The sequence below is a fragment of the Macadamia integrifolia genome, chromosome 10 (assembly GCF_013358625.1).
Source record: "Macadamia integrifolia cultivar HAES 741 chromosome 10, SCU_Mint_v3, whole genome shotgun sequence".
Taxonomy (NCBI): domain Eukaryota; kingdom Viridiplantae; phylum Streptophyta; class Magnoliopsida; order Proteales; family Proteaceae; genus Macadamia; species Macadamia integrifolia.
The window spans coordinates 32340005-32366806 of record NC_056566.1 but is presented as its reverse complement, the minus strand read 5'-3'; the positions used below and the strand labels follow the sequence as shown (position 1 = coordinate 32366806).

At 43.6% G+C, this 26802-nt stretch overlaps 1 protein-coding gene across 1 annotated transcript in view; it reads left to right on the top strand.

The window, feature by feature from the left end:
- The window catches only part of LOC122091609 (26S proteasome non-ATPase regulatory subunit 7 homolog A-like), a 36085-nt gene that overhangs the window by 3335 nt on the left and 5948 nt on the right, over positions 1-26802 (top strand). Inside the window, exons 4-7 of the mRNA XM_042661625.1 lie at positions 24794-24890; positions 25199-25274; positions 25448-25506; positions 25702-25824. Of these exons, the coding sequence (XP_042517559.1) occupies positions 24794-24890; positions 25199-25274; positions 25448-25506; positions 25702-25824 (355 nt within the window). The remainder of the gene's footprint in view (positions 1-24793; positions 24891-25198; positions 25275-25447; positions 25507-25701; positions 25825-26802) is intronic.

Below are 26802 nucleotides of genomic sequence, written 5' to 3'. Positions count from 1 at the left end.
GCATTAGGTCCTACTCGTTTCAGCACCTTTTGGGGATTTATCTTCCTTGGATGGAGTTTGGAACTTCTCAGGTTTGACGTTAATCATCACCATTTCTCCTGGTTTGTACGCCACATAACATCGATGGCAATCAGATGAAGCTTTATACACATCATTGTTCAAAGCGATGAGTCGTTGAAGTTCGAACATCAACATGCACATGAGTGATATGACGCTAGAACTTGTCAGCCTCAAGGCAAACTCTGGTAATGGAACAAGATCAATAGATCCCTTTGTCTCAACTCCTAGAAATATCTCAGAAGCAGTATGATTTGTAGTCCGGTTCATTGAACTTTTATAAGTAAATTCAGCAATGTGGAGGGTGAAAGGCCACTTCGTATATCCTTGAACCGAACATCTCAATAAATTAATAAAGCTTCAATTCTACCATTTTTCTCTCCCAGTAATAACTATCCTAGCCCCCGAATTTTTCTCCCTCTCTCGCACAACCTAGCAAAACTTCTCCCAAGTATCTATCCCACTAATAACTATCACAACACCCTATTTCACTACCTACAAACTCTCTCGTTCGACCTAGCAAAAATTCTCCCGATTTTTTCTCCCACTAATAACTATCCCAGCCTTGATTTTCTTTCTCTTTCTCTATCCCCAAACTTTTCTCGAATCTCTCTTTTAGCTCGATCTCTCTCGAAGCCTAGCATGAGTTCTGATTTTCTCTCCCACTAATAACTATCTCAGGCCCTGATTTTCTGTCCCTCTCGCATGACCTAGAAAAAATTCTCTAAATTTTCTCTCGCACTAATTACTACCCCAACACCTGATTTTCTCTCCTTTACCCCGACCTCTTTCTCGAATGTCTCTTCTCCCGATCTCTCTCGTACGACCTAGCATAACTTCTGTCGATTTTCTCTCCCACTAATAATTGTCCCAAACTCCGATTTTCTCTCCCTCTCTCGCATGACGTAGCAAAAATCTCTTGATTTTCTATCCACAGATAACTATCCCAGCACCTGATTTTCTCACTCGATCTCTCTTGCATGACCTGGCAATAATTCTGTCGATTTTCTCTCCCATTAATAACTATCCCAACTTTGATTTTCTCTCCCCCTCTACTCCCAACCACTCTCTCGAATCACTCTCTTCTCTCGATCTCTCTCGCATTATCTAACATGACTTCTCTCGATTTTTTCTCCCACTAACAACTATCCTAGTCGTGGATGAAATAAAAAGGGCGTATCCGGTGCACGAGGCTCCCGCATGTGCAAGGTATGAGGGTGAGAAATACGCAGTTTTACCCCGAGAATGTCGAGAGGATGTTTCAATCGTTTGACCACCAGATTGTGGATGATCACACGATGTAGCATGACTTCTCCCTTTTTTCTCTCCCTCTCGCACGACCTAGGAAAAATTCTTTCGATTTTCTCTGCCACTAATAACTATTTAAGCCTTGATTTCTCTCTCATTCTCTACCACCAACACCTTTCTTGAATCTCTCTCTTCTCTCAATTTCTCTCATATGACCTTGCATGACTTCTCCCGATTTTCTCTCACACTAATAACTATCCCAGTCCTCGATTTTCTCTCCCTCTGGCGCAACCTAGCAAAAATTCTCCTGATTTTCTCCCCCCATTAATAACTATCCCAGCCCAGATTTTCTCTCTCCTTTACCATCGACCCCTTTTTGAATCTCTCTTTTTTCAATCTCTTGCACGACCTAGCATAACTTTTCCTGGTTTTCTCTCCCACTAATAATATCTTAGCCCTCGATTTTCTCTCCCTTCTCTCGCACGACCTAGTAAAAATTCTCCCTTTTTCTCTCCCACTAATAATTATCTTAGCTCTCGATTTTCTATATCCTTTAACCTAACCGTCCTCTCAAATCTCTCTTCTCTCGATCCTTCTCACACGGCCTAGCATGAATTCTCTCGATTTTCTTTCCAACTAGTAACCATCCCAGGCCTCGATTTTCTCTCCCTTTTGCATGACCTATCGAAAAATCTCCTGATTTTCTCTCCCTCTGATTACTATCCTAGCACCCGATTTTCTCTCTCCTCTACCCCACCCCTTTCTCGAATGTCTTTCTTTTCTCGATCCCTCTTGTACGACATAGAATGACTTCTCTCGATTCTCTCCCATGAGTAACTATCCCAACCCCCCGATTTTCTCTCCCTCTCGCATGACCCATAAAAATCTCCTGATTTACTCTCCCACTAATTATTGTTGTAGCACCCAATTTTCTCTCCTTCTCTACCCTGACCCCTTTCTCGAATGTCTCTCTTCTCTAGATCTCTCTCGTACGATCTAGCATGACTTCTGTCGTACGACCTAAAAAAAATTTTCTCAATTTTCTCTCCCACTAATAATTATCCCAGCACCCGATTTTCTCTCCCTCATCTCTCTCGCACGACCTAGCAAAAAATTTTCTGATTCTCTCCCACTAATAACTATCCTGACCCCCGATTTTCTCTCTCCTCTGTCCCCAACCCTGTTCTCGAATCTTTTGTATGACTTATTGTGGCTTTTCACGATTTTCTTTCCCACTAATAACTATCTTAGTTGTGGTTGAAATAAAAGGGCGTACCCGGTGCACGAGATCCCGCATGTGCAAGGTCTGGGGGGGTGAGAATTACACACTCTTACCTCAAGAATGTTGGGAGGTTGTTTTGATTGCTTGACCACCAGGTCGTGGATGATCACACGATGTAGCATGCCTTCCCCTGATTTTCTCCCACTAATATCTATCCTAAGCACCAATTTTCTCTCCCTCGCACAACTTAGTAAAAATTCTCCCAATTTTATCTCCCACTAATAACTTTCTCAGCACCAAATTTTTTCTCCCCCTCGATCTCTCTCGCACGACTAAGCAAAATTCTCTTGATTTTCTCTCCCACTAATAACTATTTTAGCCCCCGATTTCTCCCTTTATCTGCCCCAACCCCTTTTTGGAATCTATCTCTCTTCTCTCGATTTCTCTCGCTTGACCTAGCATGACTTCTCTTGACTCTCTCCTACTAATAACTATCCGAGCCCCCGATTTTCTCTTCCTCTCGCGCGACCTAGCAAAAATTCCCTTGAGTTTCTCCCTTACTAATAACTATCCCAGCCTAGATTTTCTCTCTACCATCGACCCTTCTTGATTCTCTCTCGCACGACCTAGCATAACTTCTCCCATTTTTCTCTCCCACTAATAACTATCCTAGCCCCCGATTTTCTCCCTCCCTCGTTCTTTCTCGCACGGCCTAGCAAAATTCTCTCATTTTCTCTCCCAGTAATAACTATCCTAGTCCTCGATTTTCTATCTTATTTAACCTAACCGTCCTCTCGAATCTCTCTTCTCTCGATCCTTGTCATACGACTTAGCATGACTTCTCTCAATTTTATTTCCCACTAGTAACCATCCCAGCCCCCAATTTTCTCTCCTGTTCCCATGACCCAACAAAAAATCTCCCTATTTTGTCCCACTAATTACTTTCCTAGCACTCGATTTTCTCTCCTCTACCCCCACCCCTTTCTCAAATGTCTCTTTTCTTGATCCCTTTTGTATGACATAGGATGACTTCTCTCGATTCTCTCCCATGAGTAACTATCCCAGCCCCCGATTTTCTCTCCCTCTTGCATGACCCATAAAAAATCTCCTGATTTTCTCTCCCACTAATTATTGTCGTAGCACCCAATTTTCTCTCCTCTACCCCGACCCCTTTCTCGAATGTCTCTCTTCTCCCGATCTCTCTCATACAACCTAAAAACAATTCTCTCGATTTTTTCTCACTAATAACTATCCCAGCACTCGATTTTCTCTCCCTTATCTCTCTAGCATGACCTAGCAAAAATTTTCCTCATTTTCTCTCCCACTATTAACTATCCCGACCCCCGATTTTCTCTCCTCTACCCCCAACCCTTTTCTCGAATCTTTTACATGACTTATTGTGGCTTTTCACGATTTTCTTTCTCACTAATAACTATCCTAGTTGTGGTTGAAATAAAAGGGCGGACTTGGTGCACGAGGATCCCGCATGTGCAAGGTCTGGGGGGTGAGAATTACACACTCTTACCTCAAGAATGTTGGGAGGTTGTTTCGATTGCTTGACCACCAGGTCGTGGATGATCACACGATGTAGCATGTCTTCCCCTGATTTTCTCCCACTAATAGCTATCCCAAGCTCCGATTTTCTCTCCCTTCGCACAACTTAGTAAAAATTCTCCCAATTTTATCTCCCACTAATAACTTTCCTAGCACCAAATTTTTTCTCCCCCTCGATCTCTCTTGCACGATCAAGCAAAAATTCTCTTGATGTTCTCTCCCACTAGTTACTATCTTAGCCCCCGATTTCTCTCCCTTTATCTGCCCCAACCCCTTTTTGGAATCTATCTCTCTTCTCTCGATTTTTCTTGCCTGACCTAGCATGACTTCTCTTGACTTTCTCTCCTACTAATAGCTATCCGAGCCCCCGATTTTCTCTCCCTCTCGCACGACCTAGCAAAAATTCTCCCAAGTTTCTCCTTCACTAATAACTATCCCAATACCCAATTTTTTCTCCCTCGATATCTCTCGCATGACCTAGCAAAAAATTCTCTCATTTTTTCCTCCCACTAATAACTATCCCAACCACGATTTTCTTTCTCCTTCTCTACCCTAAACCCTTTCTCGAATCTCCCTCTTCTCTCAATCTCTCGTACGACGTAGCTTGACTTTTCTTGATTCTCTCCCACTTAAACTGTCCTAGCCATCGATTTTCTCTCCCTCGCACGACTTAGCAATAATTCTCCCGATTTTCTCTCCCACTAATAACTATCCTAGTCCCCAGTTTTCTCTCTCCCTCGATCCCTCTGACACGACCTGGCAAAAATTCTCCCAATTTTCTCTCCTCAACCCTCAACCCTCAACCCTCAACCCTCAACCCTCAACCCCTTTCTCGAATCTCTCACTCTTCTCTCTATCTCTCTTGCATGACCTAGTATGCCTTCTCCTGATTTTCTCTCCCACTAATAACTATCCCAGCACTCGATTTTCTCTGCTCTACCTGACCCCGACCCCTACTGTTTTTCGAATTTGTTTCTTCTCTTGATCTCTCGTGTATGACCTAGCATGACTTCTCTTGATTTTCTCTCCCACTAATAACTATCCCAACTCCCTATTTTCTCTCCCTCTCGCACGACCTAGCGAAAATTGTCCCGATTTTCTCTCCCACTAATAATTATCCCAGCTCTTGATTTCTCTCTTTCTCTACCCCAACCCCTTCCTCGAATCTCTCTTCTCTCGATCTCTCTTACACGACCTAGCATGACTTCTCTCTATTTTCTCTCCTATTAGTAACTATCCCAACCCTCGATTTTCTCTCCCTCTCTTGCACGACCTAGAAATTTTCTCCTATTTTTTGTACCACTAATAACTATCCTAGCACCCGATTTTCTCTCCCCCTCCCCTCAATCTCTTTCGCACAACCTAGCAAAAATTCTCCCCACTTTCTCTGCCACTAATCACTATCCCAGCCCTCAATTTTCTCTCCTTCTCCTCGATTTCTCTCCCACAACCTCTTTTTTCCCTTTCTACCTCTACCACTTGAGCTTTTTCATTATTCTTCACACTAGAAATGTAATCAATTTTCACAATAAGAAAAATTCTACTATCCGATTCTCTCCTTTTTTTTAACTTTCCCTATATTCTAGAACTTCTTATTTTCCCCACTCGACCCTAACAACCTCCCCTTACAAAGTTTCACTTCATTTTTCTCCTCTAGTCCTCTTGCCTACAAACCAATACTGTCTCTCGACCTATCCTTACCCCCTACAAAGATTTTGGACCGTTGCCTAGCCTAACCACTATCTCTTATCCCTAGTTCAAGCTGCGGCAATTTGCTCTGGTCTTCTCTGGTTATGTCCTGGACTCCTTAATAGTGTATAGGTCAACATCAATGCTCTTGAGGGATATCTTATCCCTAGTTCAAGTTGCGCCAATCTGCTCTGGTCTTCTCTGGTATGTCCTGGATTGCTCAACAGTGTATAGGTCAACATCAATGCTCTTGAGGGATTTGATATCCTGGTTTAAATGTACAATTGGGTCTTGACAGGGGTTGGAGCCCTCTGGGTAGTAAGGAACTTCTCTTACACCCCCTCTTGTATGTCGAGAATATATGCCCATATATTTATTTATTGGTAACCTGTTATCTTGCCTACCCTTGTTTAGGTTTTAGTTTAAAGTTGCATGTGTCTTATCTTTATGGTTGGCATCGGGATATATTGTATTTTTACCATTTGACTTGCAAAAGTTAATTTTCCGTGATCGATTTTTGTATATGGTTTAGGTCTGGTTCTTTATTTTAATGTATCATTTGATGTTTCTTTATATATTTGGTTGTTGTATATGCTGGCGTTTTGTTTATATCTATTGTACCCATGTTGTTTTGTGTGAATGTATGAGACATGTGTATCCGTGTAGCATTAATGTTTTCGTTGAGTATTCGCCTTGTCCGTTTGTTATGTTGTACCATTTAATGTTCTAGGTGCCCTTCCCTCTGTACCTTTTTATATATACCTATTTCCTACCTACTTGTATCTCCTCATATTGGTGCTTTAGGTAGGCAGCCGACACTCTATTATATTCATCCAATCTCCTTTTGCATGGATTCTTTTGTTTTCTAATCTCTTTTTTGCTTTTTGTCATGTCTTTTCGTCTTTCTTTTGCTAGGGCGTCCCCAGTAAGCGACGCTCAGTATCGACGCCCGAATGTGGTGATAAGTGGTCAAGAGCACGTGAGAGGAAAGATACCAGCTCAGAAGCGCAGGACTAGATTAACATCTTGGAAAATTGGATCCTTAACCAGGAAGAGCTTGGAATTGATTGATTTTATGAGTAGAGAAGGATTAGCATTGCATGCATATGTATTCAAGAGATTAGATGGAAGGGTAACGAAGCTAAGCCATTGGATGACTTCAAACTTTGGCATACCGGAGATCAAAGTAACAAAAGCGGAGTAGGCATTATAGTGGACAATGATCTAAAGAATGATGTAGTGGATGTCAAAAGAATTGGCGATCGGATTATATCCATCAAACTAGTGTTGGACAAAAATGTTGTCAATATTGTCTCTGCTTAAGCACCCCAAGTAGGATTGGATGAAAGGATCAAGCGCCAATTATGGGACATGGATCGATTATTATTGGAGGTGATTTAAATGGATATGCTAGGAGGGTTCGTAGAGGATATGAAGGTGTTTATGGAGGCTATGGGGTTGGGGAGAGGAACGAAGAGGGACCTCAATCCTGGACTTTGCAGTAGCTTATGATCTTTCCATTGTAAACACTTTCTTCGCGAAAAGAGAAGAGCACCTAGTTACCAACAAAAGTGGGAATTATACCAGCCAAATAGATTTTTTCCTCACAAAAAGGGCAAAGAGGAGGTTATGTAAGGACTGTGAGGTTATCTTTGGGGAGAGTTTAACCACGTGATGTGATAAAATCTAACCGGCAGAATTCCTAGGCAAGAGCTGAGGCTCCTAGATGCTCCTGCACAGAAAAATAGTAAATAGAGTCCCGGGCTGATCTGACGGGGACCTATATGATGCCAAAGTTAGAAAACTCGCAACATGTAAAATTTTAGCAAAGAACCGATCCTTTTTTTAGTGGTTTACCTTAATTATATATTGGTGGTGGAAGGTGCAACTTATGGAGAGTCCATACTTGGCAAATGTTTGACAAGATGACCGAGCAAGAGGCTCGGTCTATTGAGGTCAGAATTGGCATCTTAAGCGGTGGTTCCGAGCCATGTACACTTTTAGGCTCATCATACGCCTCCCACTCTGGCAGGTCGGGTCGGCTTGCCAGAGTATGTAGAGCCTCGGGTTGTCACTTCAAGTCTTATAAATAGGGATTTATGTTAGTCGTCGTGCGTTGCACTTTAGGCGCGAAACCTGCATTGGTCACCACATGGCGCCATCCGTTCAAGGTGTATCGGGAGCAGTTCGAGTTAAAACCCTAAATAGCATGAGGGAGTGGTTCGGGATACCCGACGACGTGGTGATGCGGGCTCCCAACGATATGTAGTCAGCTGATTCGAATGAGGACGAGGTGTCCCTCTATGAAGTGGCTTCCCTTAATGGCCTCAAGATCCCTGTGTCACATTTTGCTTGCACGGCTCTCAATTACTGGTGGTTAGTGCCATGTCAGCTGATGCCAAACTCTTGGAGGATCTTGTTTGGATTCGATGTCTGTCTCGAAGTTGAAGCAAAGATGTGACCCTTGGCACTTTCTGGCATTTCTTCATTTTGAAAAAGCACGTGATAGGGTGGTATTACTTCTCCCGTCAGGATAAGAAGCAATACGGGACTATCCAGCTCTTCCCTCACATGCCCACTTCGGTGAAGAATTGGAAGAGCCGATTCTTCTTTGTAGCCATGTTGGGGAACCCATTTAAGATCACCTGGTTCGAGCCCTCCCCCAAGAAGCTGAACCAAGCCCCTGCCCTTAAAGAACAAGAGTATCAGATAGTCCAAATATGTCTAGTTACGGAGGAGGTTGTGGATATCCGGATGCTGCAGGAGGACTTCTTGTGGGAATAGGAACTCAATGAAGTTCCAAAAGAGGGTGAGGGTCCCCGACTCGGCATACCAACATATACTTTTCCTTTTTTTTGTTTCTTTCTTCTTTATGCATATTGTCGTAGTTGACACCTCTTGGTTTCTTTTTCCTTTTTATAGTGGTTATAGATAAGAAGAAGCTCACGGCCATGACATTGGAGGCTCGAAGGGCTAAGGCAGCTAAGCAGGCCGCCAAGAGGGCTGAGGAAAAGGCGATTGAGAATGCCAAATAGCTAGGTACCACCACCTCGGCTCAGGCGGGGGATAAGAACAAACAGCCAAGCACCATCGCCTCAGCTCAGGTGGGGGAGAACCCTCCAGCGATAGGGGTGGAGAAAGAACACCCACTTGAGAAGGAGCCGACCCAAGTAAAGGGTCTCAACAAAGGGAAGGACAAGATGAGACTTGCCCTTGTTCTAGGAGTGAAGGAAAAATGCCCCACTTTGCCATTGTCTTCTCATCAACCGCAAGAGAAGAAAAGATTGGTCCTCCCCTGACACCATTGAAGCCAGGGACAAGTCTGCTGTCGTTCCACTCAGGGTCCCTCGCGGCCTAGGGAACAAAACCATTCCTCCAGATTGGAACTTGCTGGAGAATGATCTGTCCATTACGGACAAGACAGTGGCCTGGATCTGGGGCAAGAAGGGGTAGGATCTGGCCCATATAGAGGGGGTTAAGGTCCATCTGGATGTCTATGTTGCGGAGCATGTTCACCAGCGGATGTGCGATGTAAATGGCCGAGCCGAAGCAGAACTGTTGTTTCCTTCTTGGTTACTTGCTCAACCTAAGGCTGAATTTTTATGTGGGGTTCCAATTGGTCGATATAGGTGACCAGGAGATTCGAAAGAATGGCTGTGGGGAAGCGGGTTACTTAGGCCGAGGCGAGGAAGCTCCATGACCAATTTGCTAAGGCTATAGGTTAGCTGGAGGCCGCGGGTAGAAAGTCTTGGATGAGGTCGGGGCTCTCTCAGTTGAGAAGTGATTGAGTGAGTTGGAGACATATGAGCCAGCAATTTCTTGCAAACAACGCTCTTAGCAAGGACAAGGAGCATTTGCATGTGGAGGTTGGGGAGTGTCAGGAAGAATTGTTGAAGAAAGGTGAGGCTCACCAAGCTGCAATCAAAGCCCTAGAGGGACAACACCATGCCGAGTTGAGGGAGGCCATGGCCAGAGCTACTGAGGCGTATCTCAAATCTAAGGCCTGTAAAGATTAGCTGCTCAGTCTCAACACCTCTTCCTTCAAGGAGGGGTCAGACGCTACAGTGAACTTCGTCTTGAGGAAGTACCCTGCCCTTGGCCTCAATGAATATGAGCTCTACATCTCACCTCCTGCGTCAACGGTGCAATAAATTGGCAATGTGGCCGAGGAAGTGGGGGAAGAGGTGATCCTCCTGTGGCCTCCTGAACCTGTTCCAGGCCCTGCTTGACTTACTGCTTGTTCTGCTCTTTTTGCTTTTTTACTCCCTCGCTTTTTTGTAATCAGGCCGTCTTTGGGCATGGATGTAAATTTTATTTTTGACAAGATAATGAAAATTTTATCATGGCCTTTTTCTTTTCTTCTGCATCTTCTTTCTTTGCATGCACGTGTCTTGAGTGCCATAGAGCGCGAGTGCCAAGCTGAGGCTTAGACTTGTGTCCTTTAGAATCGTTAGGTCTTATGGTGTTGAGCTAAGGCTAGGACTTGTGTGCCTTAGAACGTAAGGTCTAGCGGTGCTACGCCGAGTCTTGGACTTTTTTTTAGGTGAATTTTAAAATGCATAAAAGGGAGGGGAAATATAGCCCCAAAAGGGGGTTTACAAACCCAAAAGGGCATAAAAAAGGGCCCATATGGCCTTAACGAACTTCAACAGGCTAGCCCGGATGCCCAACCTGAGGAGGGGAAATCAGTTCGAACTGGGAAGAGAACCTCAACCCCTAACCCTAACATCTTGACACAAAATTTCCCAGCTGCCAATACGAAAGAGCATCATTGGAGTAGAGGCAGCCACGATGGAGGAGCTTTGGCCTTACGGAGGGCCTCGGCCATGCGGACAACTGGCGTAATAGGGGGAGTCTCCATTGCAGAAAGGCGTTGGCCGTTCTGAGGGTAACGACGGAGTGGCTGCCGACCGAGAATAGCACATTGGGCTAATGTCGAAGAGGCAATCCAAAGGACCAAAAGGCAGGTTCCTAGTTGCCGTCAGACACCCGAGCAGGCAAACAACAAGGGTGAAGGCCGAATCTGCGAGTAGGTGGATAGACCAAGTGAGCCCGACATCCGAAAGGGGAGACGACCAACAAGACAATAGGCCTAGCTTGAGTGGCATCCAAAAGGGCTGCAGGCATGGCAAGTAGCTAACCGAGAGGTAGAACCGGAGGAGAAAACAAGCCAATAGACAGATAAAACGAGCCTGAAGTCCAATTGGAAGGTTGGATAGCAGGCCTGGCGGGAGAGGTGTCCAAAGGGCAGCAAGCCTGGTGGGACTGTGACCGAGAAGCAGCTAGCCTAGAAGGGGTCAGCACCAAGTCATCAACAGGCCCAAAGGATAGGCAGCCAGCGGGAAGACGAGCTAAGTGGTTGCAGCAGCAGCCTCGACACCAATCGAGATAGCTGACCTCTAGCCCCGCTCCAGTGATCGATGCTAGCAAGTTCGGGTGAAGAAGGGAAAGGGAGTCGAGGAGGGAGCAGAGAGGGCAAGAGAAGAAGAGAGGTGGAGGAGGGAGGGAGAATAGGAGAAAAGAGGGGGAGAAGGCGAAGGGAGAGGGAGAGAGGAGGAAGAGGGACTGAGAAGAAGAGGACGTAGGCAGAGGGTAGGGGAGATGCAATGAAGAGCAGAGGAGGGAGAGAGGGATTTGGAAGAGAAGAGAAGAGAAGAGAGGGGGAGAATGCGAAAGGAGAGGAGAGGGGGGACAAGCCCAGCCTGCTCTAAGAGGCAACCTTTGTTGAGAGTTCTCTTATTAGGGTTTCTGGAGCGAGAGGGTTTGGGGAGCGTGAAGACACCGAGCGTTTACTTGCACTTTGTTATTCCCACTCAAAATTCAAACTTTTTGTTCATCTCTCGCTCGAGGCTTAGACTTGTTTGCCTTAGGACCTAAGGTCTTGTAGTGCCGAGCGGAGGCTTGGACTCATGTGCCTTAGAATGAAAGGTCTTACAGTGCCGAGCGGAGGCTTGGACTCGTGTGCCTTAGAATGAAAGGTCTTGCAGTGCCGAGCCGATGCTCGAACTTGTGTGCCTTCGAACGTAAGGTCTTGCAGTGTCAAGCCGAGGATCGGTGCATCTAATTATGGGAGAGTATGCTAAGAACATAAGTGATCTTCTTTATTAGAATGCATCTGGATGTCACACTACAGAGATTGAATGAAACTTTTATTAGTTGGACTGAAATGTGAATTGTTGAAAATTGAAAAGAAACAGAGACTTTAAAAGTAGAATAAAGTTTAAAAAGAAACCGCTACGACCATAAGTTGCTCATCGTGAGGTGCTCTGCATGGGGGATTATTGTAAGAATTTCTGGAGGTTTTTTGCATTCTATGCTCTGGGTATGGCCTTACCCCCTAAGCCTGCAAGCAGTATGTGCCGGGCCGAACCACTTTAGAGACTATGTATGGTCCCTCCTAGTTTGGGCTTAGCTTGTCAGCACTTATCAGGTCAGAGACAATAAAAGCTTTCCTTAGGACCAGATCCCCGACCTAAAATGTCTGTCTTCTGCCCCTTGTGCTATAGAACTTGGACGCCCCCTACTTGGAGCTTTATTCAACATAAGGGCCTTTTCTCTCACCTCGTTTCAGCTTCTTGAGACCATCTACCTTCTCACAAAGTTGCTGGAGGCGTAGCTCCAAATTTTGGCGTTCCAGTTCGGCTTCGGTTGGAGGCCTTGGGTCTGCCGCCTGTGCCCTCTGGCCGACCCGAACTGGGCTCTAATATGCGTTAAAAGTTTTGCGACAAGTTACTTGTTGAAATCATCAGCGTGGATCTAAGTGTCGTGTCTTGGGAGGCCTTTCCATTTGACAAGGAATGCATGGTTATGTGTACCATGACGTATAGTCTTGTAGGTGTCATCCAACACCTCTTCAATAACATCAACAGTGAGTGGCTTGAGTTTGGGCAACTGCAGCATCTATTCGGAATTTGTGTCATCCAAATGATGCCCTACATAAAGCTAAAGATCAGCCACGTTGAAAACATTGATCTGGAAACTCCATCACATAAGCATTAGGTCCCTACTCTATTCCGCACCTTGTAGGGACCCTTTTTTGTTGGGTTGAGTTTGGATCCTTTTTGGAACCTCTCATGGTTGATAGTAATCATCACCTGTCTCCTATTTTGAACTCGCCATAACATCGATGATTATCAACTGAAGCTTTGTACACATCATTATCCAAAGCGATGCATCATCGAACGTCGGCATGCACCTCAATGATATGGCAGGACATGGATGTGCGTACCAGTTTTTTATCCAATATGCTTATACCACATTATTACTTTTAGTAGCAATGTGGGAGTTTTGTGCATGGCATACATCAGGTAGAAATAAGAAGTACTAAGGTTAGAGATGAGGGACGAAGATGGAAGAGAAGAAGGAGAGAAGATGAGAGAAAGAGAAGAGGCGGTGAGAGCAAAACGTGAATGAGCACTTGCTCATCTCACCATTATTAGATTCAAATATTGTTTTAGGGAATTACATATTCCTCCCTAAGGGAGGTGAAAGGAAAATAAAGGAAATTACATATAAGGACAACTTAACATAAGATAGTTCCTAATGTACCCTTACTACAAATATACTAACACTCACCCTCAAGCTGGAGAATAAATGTCATACATTCCCAGCTTGTGTAAGAGGGTATTGAACTGGTGAGGAATGAGTCCTTTGGTGAAGATGTCTGCCAATTGATCATCTGTCCTCACAAAGGGTGTGCAGATATTACTGGAATCAATCTTCTCCTCGATGAAATGCCGCTCTACTTCAATATGCTTTGTTCTATCATATTGTACTGGGTTGTGAGCAATGCTAATTGCTATTGCTTTGTTGTCACAATAGAGTCTCATAGGTCCTTCAATGTCATACCCCAACTTGAGAACCAGCCGATGCAGCCAAGTGAGCTCAGACACAGCATGAGCCATTGCTCTGTTCTCAGCCTTTGCACTGGATCTAGCTACAACCCGTTGTTTCTTATTTCTCCATGTGACCAGGTTACCACCCACAAATGTGCAATAACCAGATGTAGATCTCCTATCAGAAATGGATTCAGCACAATCAACATCACAATAGCCTTCAATCCTTAAGTGATTGTTCTTGATATGCAAAAGTCCTTTTTCTGGAGATAACTTCAAGTATCTGAGGATACGGTAGACAACATCCAAGTGCCCACTGTTGGGTGCATGCATAAACTGGCTCACAACTCCCATTGTAGAAGAAATGTCTGGGTGAGTCAAAGACAGATAAATCAGCTTCCCTCTTAGCCTCTGGTATCTCTGCATCAACAAGGGAAGGGCTACAATCCTCTCCTAACTTATGATTCTGCTCAATAGGAGACTTACCGGTTTACAACCCAGCATTCCTGTTTCCTTCAACAAATCTAGAAAAATTTTTCTTTGGCATACGTTGATTTCCTTCTTAGACCTTAACACTTCAATACCTAAGAAATATTTCAGTCTAGTTATTTCCTCATTATCATCTCCAGTTACCACAATATCATCAACATACACAATCAGTGTTGTGATGGTGCCATTACCTTTCCAGGTAAATAATGTGTGGTTTGCTTGACTCTGGGAATATCCATTTTTCAGAATGGCCTGTCTGAACCCCTTAAACCAAGCTGTTGGTGACTACTTCAGACCATAAAGTGCCTTATTTTAGGAGACACCTTACCATCGGCTGCCAGAAACTTGAAGCCAAGAGGGGGCAACATATACACTTCCTGTAAATCTCCATGGAGGAAGGCATTCTTCATTCTTCACATCTAACTGATATAAGGGTCAATCTCTATTTGTTGCCACAGATAAAAGAACTCTTATAGAGTTATGTTTGGCCACAAGAGCAAAGGTCTCCTGATAATCAAGTTCGTATACCTGACTATACCCTTTGGCCACCAATCTTGCCTTGTACCTCTCAATAGCAACATCTGATTGGTACTTGATCGTATAGACCCATCTGCAATTTTGCATCCAACTGGGATTCTTCCCCTGGGAAGGTCAACTGGTTTCCAGGTACGGTTCTTCTCAAGAGCCATCATTTCCTCTGACATGGCTTGTTTCCACTTAGGGTCTGACATAGCCTTAGTAACAATTTTGGGAATGGAAGCAGAATAAAGAGTAACTGTAAAAGCAACACCTGTAGGAGAGAGAGTATCATAGGAAACAAACTGGGCTATAGGATTGGTACAAGCTCTCTTACCCTTACGAACAGCAATAGGAAGGGGGCTGACTGAGGAAGGGGAAGTTCAGGATGTGGATTCAAAGAGGACTCTTGGCAGGTCTTCTTTATCCTTGTGTACACAATAATAGGTGCCTTCTCTATATAATGTTCATCCACAGTAGCAACATCATCCACCTCTTTATATTTACCAATATCAAAGGAAAAAAAGAGTAAGAGGCTATGGGGTAAGAAGTGGAATGGCATCAACAACCTTCTCACTTTCATTTCCATTCTCTCCCTTGAAGAGGATGCTAATGAGGTGCAAAGTAATGGGATAGACTCAAGAAAGGTGACATCTTTGGAAAGAAATTCCCTGCGAGATGAAGGGTGATAACACTTGTTACCTTTGGTGGTGGAAGAATACCCAAGGAAGAGGCATTTTAGACCCTTGGGATCGAGTTTGGTGCAGGAGGATTTGTTAACATGCACATAACAAACACAACCAAACACCTTGGGAGGAAGAATAAAAGCAGAAGACCGAGGAGATATGAGTGCATTTGGGTTTTGAGATCCAAGAATTTTGGTAGGCATGTGATTGATGAGGAAAGCCGCAGCAAGAACAGCTTCTGACCAAAAGGTTTTAGGATCATGCATACTAAATAAAAGACTTCTACCAACTTCTAACAAATGGGGATTTGTCCTCTTAGCTACCCCATTCTATTGGGGTGTATCAACACAAACAAGCTAGTGGATAATACCATTGTCAGTAAAAAAGTCTTGTAGATCACCATACATGTACTCCCCCCTCCCTTTATAAGACCAAACAATTTCGATCCTGTTTTCAAACTGGGTATGGACCATTTGATGGAAGTTTTTGAAGGCATCATAAAAATCACTCTTATACTTCATAAGAATGGTCTAAGTACAACGAGAAAAATCATTCACAAAAGAAACAAAATAGCGATGGCCAAATAGGGAGGTAGTTGGATAAGGTCCCTAGACATTAGCATGCACAATATAAAAAGGAACAACAAATCTATTACCATGATAGGGATAAGATGAACGACAATGTTTAGCAAAAGTACATGGTTCACAATAAAATACATGAGTAAAAGAAAAAGATGTAAACTAATAAGGTAATTGTTTCCTCATAATAACAAAAGATGGATGTCCCAAGCACTGATGCCAAAGCATCACAGAGTCTGTAGAGCTAGCATCACTACGGCTACATGCATAGGACTATGGTGTAGGAAAAAAAGGTAACTACGGCTCAAGACTGTATAGGCCGCCCTCCTCATGTCCACTGCCAATAATCATCTTCGTCCCCAAATCCCGAAAAAGGTAATGAGAAGGAAAAAATGTGATGCAACAATTCAAGGTTTTAGTTAAAGTGCACACAGACAATAGGTTCAAGATAAGGTTAGGGATATGTAGAACAGAAGCAAGTGAAATGGAAGAGGTAATGAGAATACTGTCTTTACTAGAGATAAAGAGAAAGTACCATCAGCTACTCGGACCTTATCCTTACCAGGGCAAATGGAGTAGGAGTCATAGTAATGGGAAGTACCATTCATGTGGTCAGTGGCACTAGAGTCGATGACCCACAACTGAGCTGTGGAAGGTGCAAAGGTGGTGACATGCATAGTAAAAGTTGAGGCATCTTGTGAGGTGGACAGGCTATCAAACTGAGACATGAACCGACGAAGCACTGCAATATCATCCCTAGAGGAGGAGTTGGTATCTGTCGTTGCGGGGCCTCTAGTATCAGTCATTGTCATAATAGAATGGGCTGTAGCCCCTCCTTTGCAGACACCAGGTGTGCCAATAGATCCACCTCGTATACTAGGACGGCCATTAAGTACCCATCACCTCTCAAGTGTGGCTAGGTTTCCCACAATGATCACATTGTCGTCTATCCCTGTCATCTCTATGGGATGGCCCTAACCTCGGTCGCCTTCACACCATTCTCTGTGAGTAGTAGAGGAAAGAGTAGAGCGCTCAAGTGAAGGTGTAGAATCCATGGCACCTCTCCTAGTTTCCTTACTCAGGAGGTAGCTATACACCTCATTCATTAAGTGTAGGTAGGGGTTTGCTCAAAATGCTCTTTTTCAAGAGATCTATAGACGTTGGCTTCATCATTAGGATTGGTCAAATGAAGATATTGGTAATGATCCTACTCCCAGAGTCCTATAATAGTATTATAGTAGTCATAAATGGACTTAGTCCCATGCTTCATGGAGAGTGCCTACTGAAGAAGTTGGTAGAGCTTCACAGTCACCTACCCTGTCATAGGTCCTAAAGACACTATCCCAAATATCCTTGGCAGTTTCCTTCCTTATAAATCTCATACCTATCTCAGGTTTCATAGAGAAAAATAGCCAAGTCATGTCAGTGGAGTTTGCAGTTTCCCATTTCCAGTACCCTGGGTCTACGACAGCGGGAACCTTGATAGCCCCAGTAACATAGCTTAGCTTCCCTCTACTCCGCAAGGATAGCTTCACAGAATGTGACCAATCCAAGTAGTTGGTACTATCCAACTTCACAAGATAAATCTGAGTGTTAGGATTGTCGAAGACAATCAAACTGGGGTTGGTAGTACTCGACCCACCTGATGTAGCTTTTAGAGGTTCCATGAGATCAGACAATGTAAGGATGCCCCTAAAAAACACAATCCAAGGGGGGAACCCCCCCACCCCCCCCCCCCCCCCCCCAAAAAAAAAAAAAAAAAAAAAAAAAAAAAGCCTTCTTCTCGGAACTCAATAAAACAGCAAGCTAGTAAACCATAGACTCTTGATGCAAAGCCAATAAAAAACCACTTCAACAATGGAGCTTCATCTAGCAACCACACACAAGCATCATAGGAGAGAGAACATCTAGCAAACACAACCAATACATACTATACCATCCATTTCAGACTATATAATCTGAAAAACCAGAAACTGGCAATACCTGGCAGCAAATAGGAAATGGAGTAGTGCTTCAACAGCACACAAAATAAGGGAGCGAGGCTTGGGGAGTCAAATATAGATCCCTGGGCGATTCTTGTGAGCTATTCCACTCTCCCAACCCAGCATGGATGAGAGAGAAAAAGGAAATTGAACCAGGGAGAGGTGGTAATGTTCTGGTGGCCTTCAAATTTCCCTCCAAGTGCCTTCAACTTGTTTCTACAACTCCATCAGGCTTTCTTGTATACTTTCTTACTTAGCATAGCCTCTAATGGACCCCTCTTTCGTTTAGGGTTCCAAGAGAGACTTAAAGAATGGAACAAGGAAGATTAATCCACTCTCAAACCTTTGTATAGCTCTGATACCAAGTTAGAAATAAGAAGTACTTAGGTTAGAGATGAGGGAAGAAGATGGAAGAGAGGAAGAGAGGAAGAGAGGAAGAGAGAAGAAGGAGAGAAGAGGCTGTGAGAGCAAATCAGCAAAATGTTAATGAGCACTTACTCATCTCACCAATATTAGATTCAAATATTATATTGTTTTAGGGAATTACATATTCCTCCCGAAGGGAGGTGAAAAGGATATAAGGGAAATAAAAGAAATTACATATAAGGACAACTGAACATAAGACAATTCTTAGGAAATCAACTTTCTAACTTGCCCCACCCCCCGGAAGGAGCTTGATGGTCTGAGACAACATGACCTCCCCCCTTGCTGGGGTTCCTCACCCCCTCGCTGCCTATCCCAGCGTCTCCCCCTCTACTTCTTCCCCCTCCAACCCATCTTTCCCCTCCTTTGGGAGTTCCCTGGAACTCTCATTTCAAACGCCCGACCTCGTCCCCTATTTGAGAGCCTTCATCTCCATTCTATTTCCCCAATCACTCTTGGAGAATCCAGTGTTTCCGTCTGCCCAAAGGGATTGCTCGATTCTGAGGCTTCCCAGTGGAGCAACTCCCTAGTTGGTCACTTTCTAGGCAAGTACCCTCCATTCCACATTGTGAAACTCTCCCTATTGAAGCAATGATGCCCTTCCGGAACTGTCAATACTTTTCTTCTTGACCATTGGTTCTTCTTGTTTCGCTTCTTAGAGGAGCAGGATCGCTTGAGATGTTTGGAGGGAGGGCCCTGGCTTGTTGGAAGAGCCACTATTTTTCTCTGCCCCTGGCATCGGTAATTGCTTTTGAATCGTGTCAATTTCTCCACTATTCCCATCTGGGTTTCCCTACCAGAGCTCCCCTTGCACTTCTGGTGCTCTGAGGGGTTAAGTGCGATCGGGTCTGTGCTGGGAACTCCTCTCTGCTCTGATATTCGCATCATGAGGAAGGATCATCTTGCCTATGCGAGGATTTGCATTGGAGTCACAGCAGCCGATGTTCTTCCTTCCTCCATAACCATCCAGGATGGGGATGAGTTTTCTTTTCAACAGGCTGTCCACTCGATTGGAAGCCACCGTAATGTATCAACTGCCAAATCTTTGGTCACAACACAAGTACCTGCCCTCTTAAGCCTCTCGTCCAGCATATTAATCCTATTGGGCCCTTCCATCAAAGAGATCACTTGCTAATGACGGAGCCTGAGCCTGGCCCCCTAACTCCTCTCTGCTCGACGGCAAGAAATAGAGGCAGAATCCGAAGGAGAAATGCCTCTTGCCCCACCGCTGTCGGTCATGTTGCAACGGCCACCGGAGATCCTCAGGTCAACCATACCCCATTACCTGTTGGGCAAAACAGGTTTGTCGTGCTGGAGAACTCCTCTGACAACCTTGATGTCCCATTGATTATTGTAGGTACGGATGATGACGACATCCTGACTTCCCCCCAGCGGCAACTAAACTTCGGAGGGTACGGCAGATGATGCTGGCGGCTCTTCTTCCACTGACGAGGCCTCGTCGAACGCCTCTACCTTGGCAGATGAGGAGACTTCCTCAGAATCTAACGAGACACTTTGACTGAGGTGTTGTCTGCCTCTTAGATACCTTCGCCGTTACAGTCTCAAAAGAACCCTTCGCTTCAAAGTGGACCATCTCCTTTCGAAAGTTCCCTTGTTATAGCCCCTCTTGTTCCACGAGCCCTTGCCACCTCATCGCCCACGTCTTTGCCATTGGATGAGTCGAGTTTCCTCTGGGCCTTGATTTCTGATCCAACCCACTTTTTTTGGGCCTATTAAGCCCGCCAACTCTTCATCCCTTCTAGCCCACTACGTTGTTGACCCTGACTAGGCCCAATCCTTGAGTTTAAGCCCGGATGCGCTATGCCCATCCGCTATGGACTTAGCTTCGGATCCTGTTTTGACCCATGAGGTAACTCGTCAGGTTCTCTGCCCGAAGGACCTTCCTCTGTTGCCAAACCTGCAAAATCTTCCTAGTTCGTGGCTCTGCATATCTCCAAAACCATGAAGCCTCCTTCAGCCAAGGCCAAACCCAGTATTCAGTAGTCCTGCCACTCCTTCCCTTGCTCCTTGATCCTACCAGAAGAGAAAAAGGTCCCGCCCTGCCCCTGGTTCTATTGGCTCCTCCAGGGGTCTAAATCCCCTGTCTAAGCATGCGGCGGTGAAATCCTTCATCAAGGAGCTTAGATCCTCCTGTTGTCTGATTGAAACGCACATCAAAGAGTCTTCTTTATCCAAAATTGCTGCCGCCATCGCCCTGACTAGGAATCCTTGTCTAACCATTCTTCCCACCCTAACGCATTTGCTTCTTTTGGGATAAGTCCAAACTTTTGGTCTTCCTTTTAGCTTCTTCCCTGCAATTCCTTCATCTTTCTATCACAGACATAACCCATAGCTTAACCTTTTTCCTTAACCCAATCTGTGCCTTTAACGGGAGGGCTGACAGGGATTCTTTGTGGGATGGTCTTAGGCTTATTGCCAACTGGATTAGCTCCCATCCCTAGGGGATTTGTGGTGTCTTCAATGTGGTATGATTCAGTCATGAGAAACAAGGTGGGGGAGGCCTAAATGCATGCATTTCTGATATTGCTGTGGATGATCTTTGATGGTTGGGAATAAAGTTCTCATGGAATAATAAAAGGTCTGGCCAGTCCTGGATTGCTTGTAAGCTTGATAGATTCCTAGTGAATGAAGCTTGGCTCACTGCTTTCCCTTCCTCCCATGCTTCTTTTGAAGCCCCGAATGTATCCGACCATAGCCCCATCTCCATCATTATCCAGCCTTACACCTCCTTTGGCCCCAAACCCTTCAAATTTTTTGATTTGTGGACCTCCCATCCGTACTATCCCAATATTGTCAAAGAAGCTTGGCGAAAGCCTGTCCAAGCCTTCTCCACTCCCCTCCTAGCCCTGGCTAGAAAGCTAAGAAATGTCAAGGATGCTCTTAAAGCCTGGAACACTAACTCCTTCTGGAATATTTCTTCTCAAGTTATTGCTTGCAGGGACAGGCTCTCCTCCATCCAGATTCTACGTCAGACTGATCATCTCAACCCCTCTCTAGCTGAGGAAGAAAAGATTGAAGCGGTTACCCTATCTTCTCTGCTAGCCCAAGAAGAGAGTTTTTTTAGACAAATCCAGAATCAATTGGTTGGAGCTTGGTGATTCCAATACAGCTTACTTGCATAGATCTGTCAAAACCAGAAACAACCTCAACTCCATCACCCAATTGATTGTTATTGGGGGTGGGGGGGAACCTGGTTCACAGAGTGGATGAGATTAAGAAGGTAGCAGTGGATCATTTTGAGAACCTATTCAAGCCCTCCATTAGTCATGCCCCCCCCCCCAATTCCGGATGGTCTCTTGAACAAGTCCATCTCTGCCTCCATGGTTTTTGTGTTGATGGCCATTCCCACAGATGAGGAGATTATTGTTGCCATTCACTCTCATAAGGCCAATAAATCCCTAGTCTCTGATGGATTTAGTATGGGATTTTTCTCTTCCTCTTGGGATCTGATTAAGGATGATTTGATTAAGGCAATCAGAAGCTTCTTCTTCAATCCAAGCCAGATTAAAGGGATCAGCCACACATTCCTCTGTCTCATCCCAAAGAAAGAGGGAGTTGAGGCTATGAATGACTTCCGGCCAATCTCCTTATGTAACCTCCTCTGCAAGTTCATTGCTAAGATCCTGGCTAATAGGATTGAGCAAGTGGTGGGCTCTCTTGTTAGTAACAATCAATTGGCCTTCATTCCGGGAAAAAGCATTAGTGACAATATCCTCCTATGCCACGCGATTGTTAGAGGATTTGATAGAAAAGCTCACTCCCTGGCTGCCCTTATAAAGATGGACATTTATAAGGCCTTTGGCTCTTTGAGATGGGATTACATCATCATGGTCCTTAATTCCATGGGATTCCCCCCAGTCTTCACTAACTGGATTTATCACTGTATTGTTGCTTCCCGCTTCTCAGTGTTGGTCAATGGGAATCCGATGGGGTTCTTCGCCTCCTCTACGGGGATTCGGCAGGGCTGCCCTCTATCACCTTACATCTTTTGCTTGGCCATGGAGGTTCTTTCTAGAAGTTTGCAAGTGGCCACTAATTAGAATCTGATCTCTGCCATCCCCAAATGTAAAGCTATCAAGCTTACTCACCTAGCATTTGCTGATGATTTGATGATCTTTTGTGTAGAACATTATGATTTGCGTGAACCACTTTGCTTCTTTATCTAGCCTCCGTATCAATCCGGATAAGCCCTTATTTTTCTAGCTGGGATCATTGAAACTGCCAAAGCAGCCATCGTTGGTCAAACGGGCTTCTGCTTGGGTCAGTTACCGATAAAATATTTGGGGCTCCCTCTCGTCCTGGCCAGGAAAGGAAGGCTTCTATCGTTTGCGGGTCGATTAGAGCTCATCAGATCAGTTCTCCAAGCTTCTTACATTTATTGGTCGGTTATTTTTGGTTTGTTGGAATCCATCACCTCCAAGCTTGAGTCCATTTTTGCTTCCTTCTTGTGGAAAGGAAGTGAGTGTTTAAAATTCCTTCACCCTGCTAGCTGAGTTGCTATTTGCCTTCCGAAAAAGGAAGGAGGCTTGGGCCTAAGAAGGATCAAAGAGGTGAACTCTGCTGGAATCAAGTTAGCTTGGAAGATTATATCCAAAAAGGACATTATATGGGTCAAGTGTGTGTACTTGAGCCTCCTCAGGAAGGACTTCCCAAGTCGGAAATGGGTTATCTACTTATCTATTGCTTGATCCTTGGCATCCCAGAGGGGTCCTCTACCATGCTATTAGTGCCCAGAACATTTATTCCTCTAGTCTGTCCAAGCTCGCCTTGGTTGCAGATATTATATCTGCTGGTACTTGGGCTCCCCCAGCTCTCCCCTCGCGTCAGCTTGCTCATATTTGGAACTCCTTGCTAGTCATCTCCGACTCCCAGAGGCAAAGACATGATTCTATTATTTGGCTGCCCTCTTCATCCAATATTTTCTCTTCCAAGGTTGCTTGGGATTTTGTCAGAGTCCATGGTCCAACCACCCCTTGGCACAAGCTTATTTGGTTTCCACATCACATTCCCTGACGTAGTTTCACGGCTTGGAGAGTATTCACCAACTCATTACCTATGCATAGTTTCCTCATCCATAAAGGCATCTCAGTTGATTTGATGTGTATCCTATGTGGGAATGAGTCGGAATCTGTTGACCACCTTTTCTTCAATTGCTCGATCTCCAAATCCATGTGGAAAATGATTCTAGCTAAATGTTGGCGGTCAGTAGAAGAATCCTCCCTTTTCGTAGAGAATGGATATGGATGGACAAGAACTTCCATGGCAAGACTATTTGTGACCTGGTGGGAAAGCTCGCCTTTTGTGCAACATCAATCAGATCTGGATGGAAAGAAACCCGCTCTCAGGATAAGATTTGTTGTTCCATTTCCTTCGATGTCAAAGTTAAAATCTCTCGGATGTCCTCCTCTTGTATTCCATCTATTAGAAACTGTCATATTGTTCATTCTTGGGAGCTGCCTAGCTCCATTGTCAGGAATGTCCCCTTATGAGCAAGGCCTTCTCTCTTCCTCCCCCACCCCCCCCCTCTTTTTTTCCAAAGGGCTGTATGTTCTTTTTTTGCTCTTCTTGGTAATGAATTATTTATTCACCAAAAAAAAAAAAAAACCACGAGACAGTTCCTAATGTACCCTTAATACAAATATTCTAACAACATCGTCATTTGAATGTTACAGAATAGAAGAAAAACTCTCCTTTTTCTGTTTTTTGCACTACACTCTCCACCTCCCGGCTGCAAAACCCGAAGAGAGATCTACAAATTTCAATTCTCAACTCAACTGAATGTGACTAACTGTTAACCTGATTACTTGATCTGGTCTGAGCACACAAGTCAGCCTTTTCTATTCCACTCTATTGAGGGCCATATTAACTCGTAAGAGCTCATGACTTTTAGTTCTTAAACATAGTTTTCTGCTGTTTTCCCTTGTTCTTTTAAAACCTTAAACTTGCACTGTATTCTCCGTTGAGTCTTTACAATTGGTCTTCATGAACATGGCCAATTCCTCATATTGCCACGTGTTTATGATATCCTTTGAGTTCATTCAAATGCATTCATATCTGATGTATCCTTCTTAACAATCTTAGAAAAAAATGGAATGTAACTTATAGTATTTTAAAAAAAAAATTCTATTTGAGATTTGTCATGATGTACCCTTTATTGTTTTTGTTTTTTAGTTGTCTATCTATTTATTTATTTATTATTATTGCTATTATTATTACTTTTTTGTTGAGGTAGGACATTTGTTATGAATGGAGGGATTAATTAATAGCAAAGTGGAAAAGAAGAACCTTCTGATGTATGCATGTGATGTTCAAGTGCTGAGGCCTTGTATCCAACTGTCGTCTTTTTGGTCCTTCATGATGCATCTAAATTTTAGTACTGTTGGAATAACATAGGAAACTTCCTTCGGTATTTTGTATCATTCAGTCGACAATTTGAATTTTGAGACTGGTAATTCATTTTTCTCTTATTTCGTTCTTGATTGTGATATTGTAGCTATGTTCCAAATCCTCTCTTGGTAATTATTGATGTCCAACCAAAGGAACTGGGAATACCCACCAAAGCTTACTATGCAGTTGAAGAGGTTAAGGAAGTGAGTAAAGTCAAAATTTCTTGTTTAGTCGTAGTATTATTTTTTCTTTATGTTATACTACTGAGCTTTAATATTAGTCAATATAGTTGTCTAGAAACTGACGTCAAGGAGTGGAATAAAAATTACAAGTTGACTGGTGGATTCTTTTTTTTTTGCATGCATGCTGCTTCAATACACTGTTTATATTGAGAGCTGAGCTTCTGCTTGGTTAAAAATTACAAGTTGACTGGTGGATTTTTTTCTTTGCGTGCATGCTGCTTCATTATACTGTTTATTATTGAGAGCTGAGCTTCTGCTTGGTTATTCAGAATGCGACTCAGAAAAGCCAGAAGGTTTTTGTGCATGTTCCTTCTGAAATTGCTGCTCATGAAGTAGAGGAAATTGGTATGCCATGAGTCCACACTTCCATGCCTTTATTGGGCTCCCTCCCTCACCAACCACACCCCCCCCCCCCCCCCCCCAAAAAAAAATCTCAAAAAATATTTGAAAATTTTGTGTTCCCGTCTTTTTTGTTCTTTCACATTTGTGTTTCTAAATACTTTCTCACTATTAAATAGGAGTGGAGCATTTGCTCAGGGATGTCAAGGATACAACAATTAGCACCCTTGCAACAGAGGTTCTTACTCTTTCTATTTTTCTTTCCCCACAATTGTTGAGTTATGGTTGTTATCCTTATAGATATAAATTTTGAATGCTTTTCTTTCATCTAATTTGGGAAGGACAAGAAGGAAATGAGAGGCATTAGTTTATATATATATATATGTCATTTTTTTTAAACAAATTAATAAATTCAGGTCCTTGTTTACTACAGGTTACAGGCAAACTTGCAGCTTTGAAGGGACTGGATGCACGACTCCGAGAGATACGTGCCTATCTCGATCTTGTTGTTGATGGAAAAATCCCCTTAAATCATGAGATTCTGTACCATCTACAGGTACAGCTCTCCTTTTTTTTATTTTTTTTGAGTGGTGGGGTGAAGAGGTACATTTCTTCTTTAGTTGTAGTTATTGCATTTTAACATCTGGAATATTCTTCTCCTAGGGTTTAACTTGTTTAAGCCTCTCGCTCTCTCTCACAGACACTCAACATACACTTTTACAATTGGGCAAAGTACTAGGGAAGTTAGGTGCCATATTCATATTTTTAAGGTTTCTCAACTTAAGAGATGAATCCAATAAACTGAAAGCAATATTCTTGGATTTATGGGATGTTACGGCTGTTACCTTATTATAGTCTGGTGTGTCAGGTAGACAACCGGCACTTTATTATAATCAGCCATAACCAGTCAATCTTTTTTATTGCATGGATCCTTGGCTTCGTCCTTGCTTGGAACTTTCATGTAGCCGACCCCATTAAGTTAGGATTAGGCTTTGGTTGTTGTTGTTGTTATTGTTGTTGTCTAGTTCCCCAAAAATTATTTAATCATCAAATACATGCCAACTGAACATGGTATACCCCATCTCCAAAATACCAATGAATACATTGTTCATTTGGTAATTTAGATGTTCACTTTGGCTGCTTTGTGAATCATTGAACACAAAGTCAGGGAGGAACAAAAGTTAAATGAACTATCTTTCGAGCAGTACAGCTATGAGGATAACGACAATAATGATTAGGGGTGTTATCATTGGATAGTTGAATAATTTATTCAAAGAGATGAACTATGGCAATTGAGAGGACCATTTTGTTAATCATGCTTCAAATCATGGCCAAGTTGTGTGAGCCAGATATTTGGACCTAATGGGCTGGAACCCAAAGGAAACTAGACCACCATTATATCAGATGCGAAAGCAAGATATGGAGTATTGCAACAAAATCAAAAAAATGAAATTCCCAGCTGCATGTCTACATATGATGGGATTGATAGTGGAAATTAATACCTTTGTAAGATCCTAAAATCTTTCTTTTTGAC